Source organism: Vicugna pacos, chromosome 4 (genome assembly GCF_048564905.1).
Source record: "Vicugna pacos chromosome 4, VicPac4, whole genome shotgun sequence".
Classification (NCBI taxonomy): domain Eukaryota; kingdom Metazoa; phylum Chordata; class Mammalia; order Artiodactyla; family Camelidae; genus Vicugna; species Vicugna pacos.
Window position 1 is genome coordinate 58,323,143 of NC_132990.1, and position 13,757 is coordinate 58,336,899.

The 13,757-nt window shown below is 40.1% G+C and overlaps 1 protein-coding gene across 1 annotated transcript in view; it reads right to left on the reverse strand.

The window, feature by feature from the left end:
* TMEM245 (transmembrane protein 245) overlaps window positions 1-13,757 on the reverse strand; it is an 80,284-nt gene that overhangs the window by 15,227 nt on the left and 51,300 nt on the right. Inside the window, exons 12-15 of the mRNA XM_072959876.1 lie at window positions 13,562-13,684; window positions 13,285-13,430; window positions 1,497-1,597; window positions 461-635 (exon numbers count right to left, since the gene is read on the reverse strand). Coding sequence (XP_072815977.1) covers window positions 461-635; window positions 1,497-1,597; window positions 13,285-13,430; window positions 13,562-13,684 — 545 coding nt within the window. The remainder of the gene's footprint in view (window positions 1-460; window positions 636-1,496; window positions 1,598-13,284; window positions 13,431-13,561; window positions 13,685-13,757) is intronic.

Here is a 13,757-nt window from a genome sequence, read left to right on the forward strand (position 1 = left end):
AAGAAAGCACTGCTTGTTAGACATTAACTTGGTGAGATTTTACAGGGAAATCCTCGGATCTACAACCTAATAATGCTTTTCTCCAAAAGCAACGTTCTTGAGAATAACTACTAACTTGTTACTATACTTAAAATATTTTTATTTTAAAGTACACATAGTAATACTTTTTTCCTAGGTTAAATGTCACTAAACCAGAGGATTAGTCACACATTTGTTTTAACCCATGGTCTCATATATTATAAATAATACTTATATAGTAACTAAATAGCGTATCTTGCAAACGGTATTAATTAAGCTTTGACTATATCAGTGAGATTACAAAAGATGATTTCACTGAAAAAAGCCTACCACCTGTCCTTTCTCCCACACCCGCCCCCCCAAAAAAAAAACTTCTTTAAAAAGGCCGCAGAAATTCCCGGATGATTCACCACCTACTTCAGAAGTTTTGTGGAATACTTACCCTGATATATCAGAATATATGGCAGTATCTACAAAGTATGTTGGCAAGAGATGAAAAACCAACAGTAAGATGGCTTTGCATCCTAAGCCTTGGGTAAGCCACAGGTCCAGAACTGCAGGTACCGCTGCCCAATACGTGCCCAGAAATGGCACTGCTCCAAGGATCGCTGCTAAAGCTAGTAAAAGATTAAAAGAAGAAAAGCAGCTTAACGTCATCACCAAAGCAGTAACAGCAGAATCTAAGCACTAGCTCCTACTACTTAAAAATTTCCACCAAAACAAGACAAACAAATACAAACTCAAATTTTAGGGGAATGAAATGCCCTGTTTAACTGAATTTGCTTGTTGAATGAGGTCCAAGATCTTAAAACTAGATAACGAAAATCTTTCTGAGATGTGTGTCTACTTTATGAACCTGTTCTTAAGCAACACAATTTTAGTGTCTTACAGTTGTTATTCTGATACGTATACAGTTGGCCCTCAGTATCCTGGGATATGGAACCTGTGGATAAAGAGGGCCAAAGGACTTGAGCATCCACGGATTTTGGTATCCTGGGGGGTCCTGGAACCACTCCCCCAGAGATACCAAGGGACGACTGCAGAGTCCTATAACTAGAGAACACTGATCAAAAATCTGTACCGAGTGCAACGCCAAGCCAGAAATTAGTTTCTAACTCTCACGTAAGAGCATATTCTTTACCTTGCTTCTAATAAAAATGAGATGTATTTTAAAAAAACAAAAACAAAAATAAACCCCTGCTGGGTGAAGGATCTTACTTCACGCTCACCCTCTTCCAGAAGAATATGCTCAATTAACAAATACTGATGCAGTGCCTCCTAAGTGCTGGTACTGTCCTAGCTACTGGGGACACAGCAGTACATAAACATAATACATCATATTTCTGCTCTCAGTCTGGACTAGGTTAAATCTCAAAATTTAGTATTTTACATTTGAGCAAGATGACATGTCCCAGTTTGTGCAAAATGGGTTAATGTCCCTTAAAAAGAGGAAGTGGAATTTATGATACAGTTGTTACCTGATGGTATGAAGACAATATTGATGCCAAATATAGTATGAGTCAGCCAGGTGTACAAGCCATAAAAGCCAGCCATTTTGAGGGAAGCATCAAATACCCCTCTAAAACATCCAAAGATAAAAGGGAAGTAAATAAACACAGCATCGTATTATGATTCAGAAATATCAGTATTCCTAGGCTCCTGGCTACTTTATTCCAAATCTGATTAAAAGCTTCCACTTTCCACTTGGCCTGAGAACGCTGTTGTCATTTTACTTCAAAGAAACACACACAAAAATCCTATACTGAAATTTTGAAATAGATTTATGAAGCTGTTCTTTAAATCTCTCTCTGATCGAAATATAACTGAAATAAGACACCTTAAAGTACCCTATTCACCAAAATAACTTATCAAGTCTTCACTTCTGAAGCAGATCGTTCACCACCAAAATAAACAGAAAGAAAAGTGTAAGTATTGTATTTCTGATGATGCAGTTCAATTCTAAGACACTCAGACTGTGGCCAGCTCTCCCCTCTGGGAAGAGCAAGTGAGGGACAATACAACTGGTACTTTATCAGTCTTTCTTCTCTTGTTAACAAAATGTTCCCACATTTCTTAAACCATGGAACCAAACCTACAAAGTAAGTTAAACACTATCAAAGAACATGTGTCATTAGGAGACAATTTACAAAAAACAACAACCACTTTATTAACGCCGAAGAAAAATCAGAGAGGAAAATACAAGAGGGTAAAAACAGACACATATATTGGGTGATTAATAGGAATGAAGCACATAAAAATATGCAATCTCAGGTGCTTCATTTCTGCTTTTCATTTCGAAGATTAAGGTGGTACTGTATAAGGAGGAGAAGTGAGGAACTGCTCAGAAAGAGCACAAAGGCAGCAAACCTTAAGTTACCCCAAGGTATCACGAAATTACAAAAACCAGGAATCTGCGGGTTGCACAGAGGCACGCTCATATACTCATGAGAAGGAAAAGCTGTCTGTAATTGAAAAAGCAGAGACTAGGGCAGCAAAGGGGACACTGTACACACAAACGGACACACCAAGCTTTTTCAAAGCATCCCAAGAGGTGTACTGTGAGAGCAAAGTCAAACTGTGGAACCTAATGATTCCCTCATTTCACAGGGTTCAGAGACCTGGATCTGGCAACAGAGTGGCTCCCCAAATTGTGAAACTTTGTCATACTGACCAGCAGCTTTTACTTAAGAATGTCTTAAAGGTGCCATATGACCTCTGACAATAGGGACACAGACTAAAGAGGTTATCAAAAAGACTGAAGGGACAGGAAACAGCCCACAGGAAATAAAAAAGATCTGAACAATAACTGAATAGAAGATGTGGAGGACAAAAAGAACAGAAGAGATTCAAGTTTTAAACCTGAAGGAGAAAGAATGGCAGTATCTCAAAGTCAAGGAGAACCCCGGAATGGGAGAGGACATGGAAGAAAAGGGAGTTTCTTCAGCTTGGGCAATATTAAGTCAAAAAAGGATGATGAAAATACCCTGGAGGTAGCTGGAAGTGAGAGACAAGGCTTAATAGAGAACTTAGGACAAGAGATTTGAGATGTACCAGAAAAATCAAATCATAGGAAAGGGGAAGATATCCCAAGGGGCAAGACTAGAAAAAATGGGGCAGTGAGCTGTGTTCTCATAAGGGACCTAAGGACAGAGATACACCAGCCACATATTTGCTTTAGGCAGAACAAAAAAAAAGTATCTTAATAGTTTATTAGGCATGTACTTAATCAAAAATTTCTCATTAGAAATTATTTTTCAATTTCTGAAACATCAGACATTTTATTTAAAAAAAAATGAGCAAAATTTCTTTTGCAAACAAACTCCTTTGTCCACAGGGCAAATGCACCCACTAAACCCTTTACAAGTGATCTATTTTATGTAGCCATGTGGCATATTCATTTTACCCTCAGATATCAAAGAAAAATGGAAGACATGGGTAATAAATATTTTTAAACATTTTTTTTTTTAAAAAGTACAGCAGTCAAAGAGATAATGAAATCATTTCCCTGGTAGGAGGAAAATCACTATAGTATACTATTCCCGGAGATCAAGGGAGAAGGAAGCTTTTGAGAATGAGGGAATAATCATATATACCATGGAGAGATTAATGAGAACAAGGTCTAAGAAAAAACCTATAGAATCTGACTAGAATGGGTGGTGGGGGGGATCCGTGAGAAAAGACATAGTTGTGGTACTTTGATCAACCTTATGGTATTTAAAATTTTTTAAGCCAAAAATAAGTTGACATCAAAGTGCAATGGAATTATCACGGCTGAATCACATCTCTGGGCGGCAAGTAAGCAAAGGTCAATCCAAAAAGGATCACTGTAGGAAACAGCAATCTTCTTTCATCTACCCCTGGGAATACTGACTGTTGGTAATATTCTCACTACGGCAACCTTTAACTAAGTTTGTGGCCCCTAAATGCACTATCTATTGTTTGCTGTAACTAAACATTTTCACATATCCCACTGAGGGAGGAAAAGACAATACAGCCCCCTCTGTCTTATTACTTATGCTCTGGCACACAGCTTTATAAAAGAAGCAGAGAAAAAATCTTCTAACAGTGTACTAAGAGAATTTTTTTTAACTCCTTCAAATTCCTAGCCATTTTTCCTTTCCTCTTTTTTCTGTATCACCTTTACTGAACTCTAATTTACCAACAATAAAACTCACCAACTTTATGTGTATAATTCAGAAAATTCTGACACATGTATACAGCTGCATAACTGCTACTAGAATCAAAATATAGAGCATTTCCATTATCCAAAACGTTTCCTCATGCTCTCTTATAGTGAATCCCTCCGTCAACTCTGGTCTCTGACAGCCACTAGATATACTTTGTCACTACAGTTTTGCTTTTTCTAGAATTTCATATTAATGAAATCATACACTACATTTCTTTTAAAAATTTTTCATAAAATATACATAACATGAAACTTACCATTTAACCTTTTTTAACGGTACAGTTCAGCAATGTCAAGTACAGTCCCACAGGCATTATTTAGCTTTTTGTGACTGGTTTCTTTCACCTAGTTCACTGATTTTGAGGGACCATCCACATAGTAGGTTGTTCCTTTTTAACTGCAGAGTTGTATTCCATTATATGGACACCACCATTTATTTACCCACTCAACAACTGATGGGCATTTGGGCTGTTCCCAGTTTGGGGCTATTGTGAATCATGCTGCTATGAACAGGTAAGCACAAGTTTTAGACATGCTTTCACTGCTTTTCAGTAAACACCTTGGTGTGGAGATGCTGGGTCACATGGTATCTGTTTACCTTCTTAAGAAACACTAGCAATTATTTTTACCTTTCAATTCACAGAAAACCTATAATCCACCGACGCCTAGCCAGAAGTTACTGCCTGCTACATTATACACATCTCCTGAACGTGTAAGGCTCAACTTTGTACTTACAGTATTATGTGGGTGGATATTGGCAGAAAGAGCAATTCAACTCATGAAAAGCTAAATGATAACGCACCTGAAGTCCCCAGTAACTGATGAGGTGCACATCAGGTGCTCCATAAACAGGAGCTATCACTGGAGCTATTGTTATCAGATTTTCCGAGATCAGTATAACCTGATCAGCGCTCAGAGGATTTTGATGATGACGGAGACTCTTGAAGTTTGTGTCTTGGGACCTTAGTGTATCCAAATTGAGAAGGTGAGGGGGAAGAGAAACTATCATTTGCTAAGTACCCATGTGGTAGTCTGAATAATGGCCCCACAATAAAGTCTGCATCCTAGTGCCCAGAACCTATAAATGTCACCTTACACGATAAAAGGGATTTTGCAGCTGTGATTAAGTTAACCCTGAGGTGGGGGGATCATCTTGGATTATTGGGTAGATCCAATGTAATCACAAAAGTCCTCACAAGAGGGAGGCAGTTTTGATTCTAGATAGTGGTGACGGCTGCACTAATTGCGAGTACACTAAAAACCACTGAATTGTATACTTTATAGTGATTTTTACATATGTGAAATTTATCTCAATTTTTTTGAAAAATGCATAAAAAGGGAAAGGCAGGAGAGGTGGTGTCAGGCAAGTAGAATTCAGAGAAAAAGAGAGATTTGTAGATGCCATGCTGCTGGCCTTGAAGACAGAAGAAGGGACCACAGCCAAGAAATGTAGGCAGCCTCTAGAAGCTGGAGAAGGCAAAGAAACATCTTCTCCCCTAAACCCTCCAGAAAGAACACAGCCTGGCTGATACCTTGAGTAGTACTTCTGACCTCCAGAGCTATAAAATTTAAAATCTATGTTGTCTAAGCTACGAAGTTCATGGTAACTTGTTACACAGCAACAGGAAACTAATACAATCCACAAAGTGCCAAGCACTGTGTTACTTGCCTTACATATGTTATTTCACCGATTCCCTGTTGAGTTCCCTCAACCATGTAGGAAAGAACACTCTTGGTTCAAAAATCAGGTTAAAAAGGTTAAATTGGAAGTGCAGTAATTTTTTTTTAAAAGAAAAAAAAAGATTAAAATGAGGGTGAAGAAAACCCAAGCCATTCACAGTTAAAAGGCAAGAAAATCCTTTTGGAAACTGTTGGATCTATGCACTGGATCATTCTGGTGCACTAACTCCCAACCCAGGCACCCAGCTCACTGAAGGCCAAGATGCTGGGTGAGTATTTGTTTTTTGGTGTTCAAATTTCTATCATGTATTACTAAGATATTCTCATGCAGGTCAGTCAGGTACTTAATGGTCCTCAAAGCCCAGAGACCACCCAACAGAAGCCTGGGCAGCTGCATGACAGCCCACATCTGGTCCTGGGGAGGGCCTTTCTTCAATAATGGCTAGCCTAGCTGACCACTTCCAAAAGGAGACTGGGGCTCAGTGTACCCACTGAGACAAACTGAGGTCCTATTCACCCTACTAGAGTGAAGCGTTCTGGGAAACAGAAGTAGAACATGGGGACGGTGGGCAGTGCAGGGTGAGAGATGAGACGAGACAGTGCGTGCTCACAGTGTGTGCACCTGTACCTGCTGGCGTAACAACACGTAGAACTCCTGTGCTCCACTCTGGCCTTCAGTGAGTTGGGTGCCTGGACTGCAGTTAGTTCACCAGATACAGACCCAACAGTTTTAAGGGGTCGTTCCTGCCTTTTCACCTGGAATAATGCAGGCACTCATTTTGACTTTTTTTTTTAACTGAAAACACTCTCAGTTTTACAGATTTACTTGGTATCTCACCAGAGGTCTCTTTTCTGGATGAGCAAGGGGTCCTAACAGAGAATCAATGAAATAATAAATGCAAAGCATGTAACTCGGTGCCCGGCACAGTGGATACTTAGCAAATGTTAGGGTAGAGGAGGGACTGAAAGCAGCAACGAGACTGGAGGCCAAAGGCCCAGTAGCTGGGAGACTACTGAGAGAGAGAACAGTGGGAACTAAAGACTCAGCAGTGAGGAAGGACAAAAGAATGCAGTAAATGAAGCAGAACGATTAAGGAAGGAGAACTAGAAGGATGTGGGTTCAGTAGAAACAACAGGGAAACGGGGAGCCACACGACCTGAAATAGTTCTGGCTCTGTCGTCAAGGGCTTTGGAATTCCAGTCTGTCACTTACTGGCGACGTGATCTTGAAAACCATAAAATGTCTCTGAGTATCACTTTCCTCAACTGTAAGACAGTGATAATGGCATTCACCTCAAAGTGTTTTTACAGAGATTAATAATGCAATTAAAGTGCTAAGCTTAGTGCCTAGTGCACAGTAAGCACTCAGTTAAGTGGATGCTATAACCATGTCATGGTTACCAATCAGTATTGTAGTAAGGCTAAAAATAACACACACAGTGAGCTTCTCTTTTCTCCTTCCCGTTTTTGGGACCATACTGTGCTTTGTGCTCAAGAAGTACAGGGTATGGCAATGCTGAGAATGCAAGTAACACACCACAAAGTTTTGTGTCACTTGTTTTAAACTGTAAATTAGTGATCAGGCTATATGAGTAATCATCCAAAATTCTGACTATATAATCATTCATTTCAGGTTCTTTGAAACCTAAAATTCAGAGACCGCTAGGAGTAAGTCACTCTTGCAATCAAATAAAACCCCTTCTGGCACATAACTAATGGTGTGCACAATACAGTTTGAACAGGTTACCAGAAATCGTTCAATCAGTGCAAGAATATTCCTCACAATCATACCAACGAAAGAGCATCCTCTCATTCGATTCGCTCATTGATAGCAACCATAAACGCACACTTTATGGATATTCAGATTCAGCGGGCATTTTTCCTGTCTTGCCGTCAAAGACATTACCTACTTCATCAAACCTCTTATAAAAATCACAAAAGCGCCGAGTGGCATTTTCTAAAGGTGGAAGTGTATGACTTGTGCTGGGTGCTGTCAGGAATCACCCTTCCCTTTGTAACTGCTCATAACCATATGATCAAGCACCAACTGTAGAAATTTACAGAAGACCAACCTGTATCAAGTTCACCAGTCTAAAATGAATGTTAACATACAGTCTTCCTCCACACTCCACCTCAAATCTCTCTTCTGAACAGAAGAGTATCTGCCTGTGCTCCGTCTTCTAGGACCTTTTTCGGTGACTCTTTAAAGATTACTGACAGGTGTTCTCTGCCTACATCTCCAGGCTTTCCCAGCACTCAGCAATTGAAGAGAATCAAATTCAGAAGGCTCAGGAAGCTCCTTTCCTCCCCTCTTTTGGCAGCTCAGTCAACCGACTCGGCAGGCCTGATTTAGCACAGTGACGAGACTGACACCAGCCCCTGAGCTGGAGGCTCCCCCTTTTCTAACAAGGCCACGTCCTCACTCAGAGACAGTCCTCTAGATGCTCCCCCACCCCGTGCCGCACGTGGACCCTTACAGGACAGGGCTCCCCTTGACTGCAAGGCAGGCCACGGTGCATCCGATCCAGTCAGGCATCACCTAAGCAAACCTCTCTGTGGATGAACTTGGGAGTTTTATTCACAATCAGCCTTTTGTCTGTGTTGTTCCCTGATAAACACTACTGTATATTCATACTACATGACACTTACAGGTATGTGTGTCCATGCCTCACTTACACAACTATATATGTAACTCCTTTGTACAAGCGGCCTGAACTGAATTCAAATGGCTGGTTAGGATTTTAATTCGTAACTAGTCCTCTGTCATTATCCTTTATAAACTCTAAGATGAAGGTGTCATTTTTTTCACAAGTTTCCTAATTTTTACCTCAGCTTTCAGCCCTCTCTCATTTCTGATCAAAAGAGTGTTTGTGTTACTCTTCCAAACTGAGTGAGAGACAACTATCCAGACAGCTCAGGATTTGATCAGATGACCTGCTTTTAATGGAATCAGATTTGAAGCAAGGGGTGGGGGGGATGATAAACCGAAGTCAAGAAGCTCTGTGACTTCAGGGTACACAGGACCCTAGACTGCAAACAAGTAGGAAGCACAGTCTAAAGACAAAGAAAGAAGAGGAGAGTAAAGAGTCCACAAGAAAACTGTGCCTACTCCCACATTTCCTTACACTGGTTCTGCCCTCTCTTCCTTCTAAAGGTCAAAGACGATGATTATGAGACCATCACTTCCCAGGGAACAACAGTGATTATTACTGACGTGGAACAACAGGAGTTGTTCTGCAATGTGCTGCACCTCAGGCGGAGGGTGGGCTGGTGGAGAGGGCAGGCCAGCTCCGGAGACACAGCACATAAAATGACCAGTCAGGACTAGGATCCGCCAGCTCCCTGCAGTCTACCTAACCTTTCCTGAGAAGTTACATCTCCCTCCCTTTCCCAACTCACCAGCCACTCCAGGGACCCAGCCCCACAGTAAAATGTACAGAAACCTGGTTGACACTGCATTTCCCATTCCAGAGGGGAATGGCCACACTGTGCAGGCAGACACAGCATGCTGCTGAGGGGCGCAAGGAGCTGATGCTTCCACGGAACCCTCCTGTCCCCAATGGAAGTAACAGTGAGTCACACACACAAGCGTACGACAGTGGCATCATATTAAGTCATGTGGTGTCCTTGACAGTAGTAAATATTAATTCAATATTTTTACAGAATTAATGCATGGTTTTAGATCTTTGACAACGCCTACCAATCATGGACACTTACTTGAATGCTAACTAAAAAATCAACAAGAGCCTTTTTCAATTAGGCAAAGAACAAACATTTGTATCTCAGCACTAATTCTATTATAAGCCTATTAAAATGAATTTAGCGATTTTTAAAGTGCCACAATGAGAAACTAAATATAAGACAAAAAGTTTTAAGGTCATTTCCCTTGGAAACTCGAAGCAAAGGTTTAGGTTTAATAGATTAACCTTTAATCAAGTAGGTGAAAAGTGTATTATATTTACTAACTTGGTTATTATTTAAGAACTCTAGCTAATTTACTATTTAAATCTATTTTAATTTAGTTCTCCCAAATATGCATAAGAGATTCTGCCTCTCAATTTCTGTGTTAGCAGAGATATCTCTTCAAATAAATGAAAACGTATTTTCTTACAGCTTTAAAATCTTCCTTATTCGTTTTAACTTTAACTAATGATGTTTATAACCTTAAATTCGTTAAGAACTTCTTCCCAAAGAATATTTAACTCGCTCAAAGTAAAAACTGGAAACACTGATTTACTAAATGATCAGCATTGACTTATTTTAACCCAAATACTTTTAATTCTGCAAAACTGTGGGGAGAGGTGGGAAGCCTGTTCATTTTCCAAATGAAAAATCTCACGGTACATCCATTCTCCCATCTAATTCATCAGCAGGACTCCCACCCTCCGACCCTGAAAAGCTGTAATTCCACAAACAAGAGCCATAGCCGTGTGCATGCACTCATGTGAAAATATCACACACACTAAATTGCACTGAGGCCGTGACAACATGCAACTTAGTAATGTGCAATATCTCCACCAGAGCAAGCAGAATGGAGCATCGGGGAAGAAGGGTGTGATGCAAACATTCGGGACACAACATGCTCTAAGGCAAGGAACATGGTTTAGGGGTAAGGGAAGCATGCCACTAACTTAAAAGTTCATGAAATGAAAACCCAGTCACAAATGTATTCAGTTTAGAAGAATACTTATTCAGAATGGAGAATAACAACTAAGGTCCAGAAATTCAATGAGACACTGATTATCAAGTAGCCACATACTTCAGAAGGCAAAGCTTGAAGAACAAAGACACTTTCACTGTCTGGACATGCAGTTAACTCTGAATTTCCAGTCGACTTTTAACTTAGTAACGGATCATATAAATCAGTTTAATAATTTCCACTTAACTGCAACACTGATGACTAATGACTGATATAAAATCTGACGTCACCAACAGTTTACAGCCTACACTGAACTCTCAGGACATTACAATAATACTTTCACGGTCATTTGTATAATATTTTTCCTCTTAAAATCTTTCTCCGTGAAGAAATATTCCATCTTGAACACAATCCCTCAGAATGAAAAGACTGACAAGAAAGAGCTCACAGAACTAAAACTCACTGTTATTCTATATATATGAGAACATTCTTCAGAGGCATCTATGAAAAACTATATATTTTAAGTCTGGAGTTTGAGTCAGTAAAGAAATAGATAAAAAAGCACTTAGACTGATAAAAATCATCTTGAATTATGATCTATGATTTGTAAAACTTGATATAGCTGTGGTTAGAAAAATGGCCCAGTCTATGTCAAGTTATCTAGTCTGTACCATATTTTTCAGACTCACAAAAAGCTATCGGTTTTGAGAACAATTAGGATTATAGTTCTGGTATTCAGGGTTGTTAATTTTTTTTTTCTGTATTGAAAATAAGATGATGAAATGAATAGTTTTGTACAAGTATATCATGGAACCAAGACATCGACTATTGTTACAGCACATCATTAGTGTGCACAATCCCAAGGAGATAAGGCAAATTTATAAAAAAAAATCTATTTCCTCACCTCTCTGTAGATGACTGCACTCTAGCATCAAATTCCGTCCTGAACCCAAGACCTAAATTTTTAGTTGCCTGCTTCATGTGTCCGTTTGAATAGTCTCAACAGTTGTACAAATTTAATTCAACATTTTCTGCCCCAACCAGCTCCTCCTGAAGAAGGCATCATGGTATACCAGAAGGATGTGTGCTCTCAATCAGCTGGACCTCGGTGCAAATCACAGCTCTGCTTTCCAATTCCAAGCAACCACAACATTAAAAAATAAGGTTTAAAACAAACCTATTTGGTATGAAAAAAAGATGACTCAATGGCAGAAATTTAGAGGATGGTCAGCAGTGTTAATAAAGGTTACTTCAGGAAAATGAAGTGTCTTTCTTGAATTTCTTCATGGAGAAGGTAGATATTTTTCTGTAATAAGATTTTGCTTAAGTAACACTGACTGGAGGATTACAGCAGCCTGTGATATGTTTATTCAATAGCTTTATCCTATTGGGAAGATAGAAAGTTATTTTTCCTTTTTGGTAAAGCATGTGCATAATCCTTTTTGAGTCAGACAGATGTCCCTTAGATAAACGAATCTAGTGCTAGACTAATAAAGATGATAACAAAAGGTCACACAGGCTTAGACGGGATAGTAAAGCCAGAAAGCATCTTCCCTGAAGGTAACTTCACCCTGAAAGCTGTTACATTAGATAATATCCTGCCAAAAGTGGAATCTTTACATATGGCCCCACATGGACACCTAAGAGCAACACAGGGGATAAGAGCTTGTTTTTTTTTTTTTTTAATCCCACTTGCTGTCCAATAGAGGTTAGTAGGAAAAAGGGAGAAAACCCAGCAAGACTTCAGAGAAAATACAGCTTAGGTGCATGCATGCTATTTGAATGTAACCAAGGACTTTCTAAAGATCAAGGTGGTATCCCTCACTAGCTGTTACATGAACACAGTGGAAAAATAAGGCAGAATCAGTGAGACAGAATTATCAGGTCAAATCAAGATCTCTGTGAAGACTAGTTTCAAGCAATTACTATTTTCTTAAAAGTATGTGGCAACAGAAATGCCAGCCATAAGTTCACCATTCCATAGAAGCTTTAGACTGCCTAACAACTCGTTAGAAAAAGGAGCACTACTGGATAACATGAGGATTTAATTTGAGTAGCTGTTCATAAGAAGGAAAAAAAAGTCGTAGAGCCTCACTAATGAGTTAAGAGCAATGAGGGACAAGAGTTGGGGAAGGAGCTGAGACAGGGCTGTAAAAGGCCTCCCCCTACCTGAGATGATGAAGAGGAAGAAGAAGGGGCAAGCCTAAAACACATGGACCCCAGAAGACACGAACCTGCAATGCACACAGATCCTACGATCTGGAGATAACCAAAAATTTTGCCTTTCTAGTATCCAAACTACCCCCCACAGAGGGCATAGCCCAGCTGCCGAGGGAGAGAGGAAGAAACAGGAAAGCCAGCTATTCTCCTCCTGAGCAAAGCTAGAATTCCTGAGAATGTAAGGAGGGTTCTGAGAGAAGGGGAGGTGCGTGCATGGTGCACGAGGGGCTTTTCCCGAGTAAATCATGTGATGATTAGGAGCTGGAGCAAGAGCGTGTGGGTGGGCAGCTGACAAGGACAGGCCATTCTGTACGACACAAGCTTGAGAGCAGGACACTGAGACTGTTTTGAATGTTTTTCTTATCAACATTTGCACTGCTCACACTGTCCTCTCAAAGAAGTTAAAAATAATTTTGAAAATACCAATGTCTGCCACTAGTTGAGCACTAAATGTTACCAGGAAGGCTTAAGACAGAAAAATGGGTGTCTCATGGAAGGCAGTTTCTGAAGCAAGTAAGAACAGCATAAATCTTATCCCTACCTGATAGCTTCTTCCACAGACTGGCCAATAATATTAGAAGAAGGACCTGGCTGAGATAGTGGTGTCAGGCTGATCACCCACTTCACTGGCTTGTAGTACTCATCACTGGAACTTAACAGATAAAATAGGGTGGTCAGGAAAATTATCTGCAAAACAAAGGACAGTATCTCCTAAACAATCACATTTGGAAACTATAGGAAGGAAACACAAGTGGAACCAAGAACACGCTTTACTGTGCGGAAGGAGGTGTGACACGTACTTATCTGTGCGTACGTACCAGGGACAGTACAAAGTTGAGAAGGGCGGTCCCGCTGTAGAAGAGGATGGTCAGGAGCGTGGTGACAGTGGTGAAGAGCAGGCTCACGTTCCGGCTCATAACAATCCACAGAGACTCTAAGATCTAACGAAGGGGGAAAGCGGAGCATCAGAACTAGCCCTCAGGAAAGGAGTTTCTACAGCTACCTGCCTGCTTT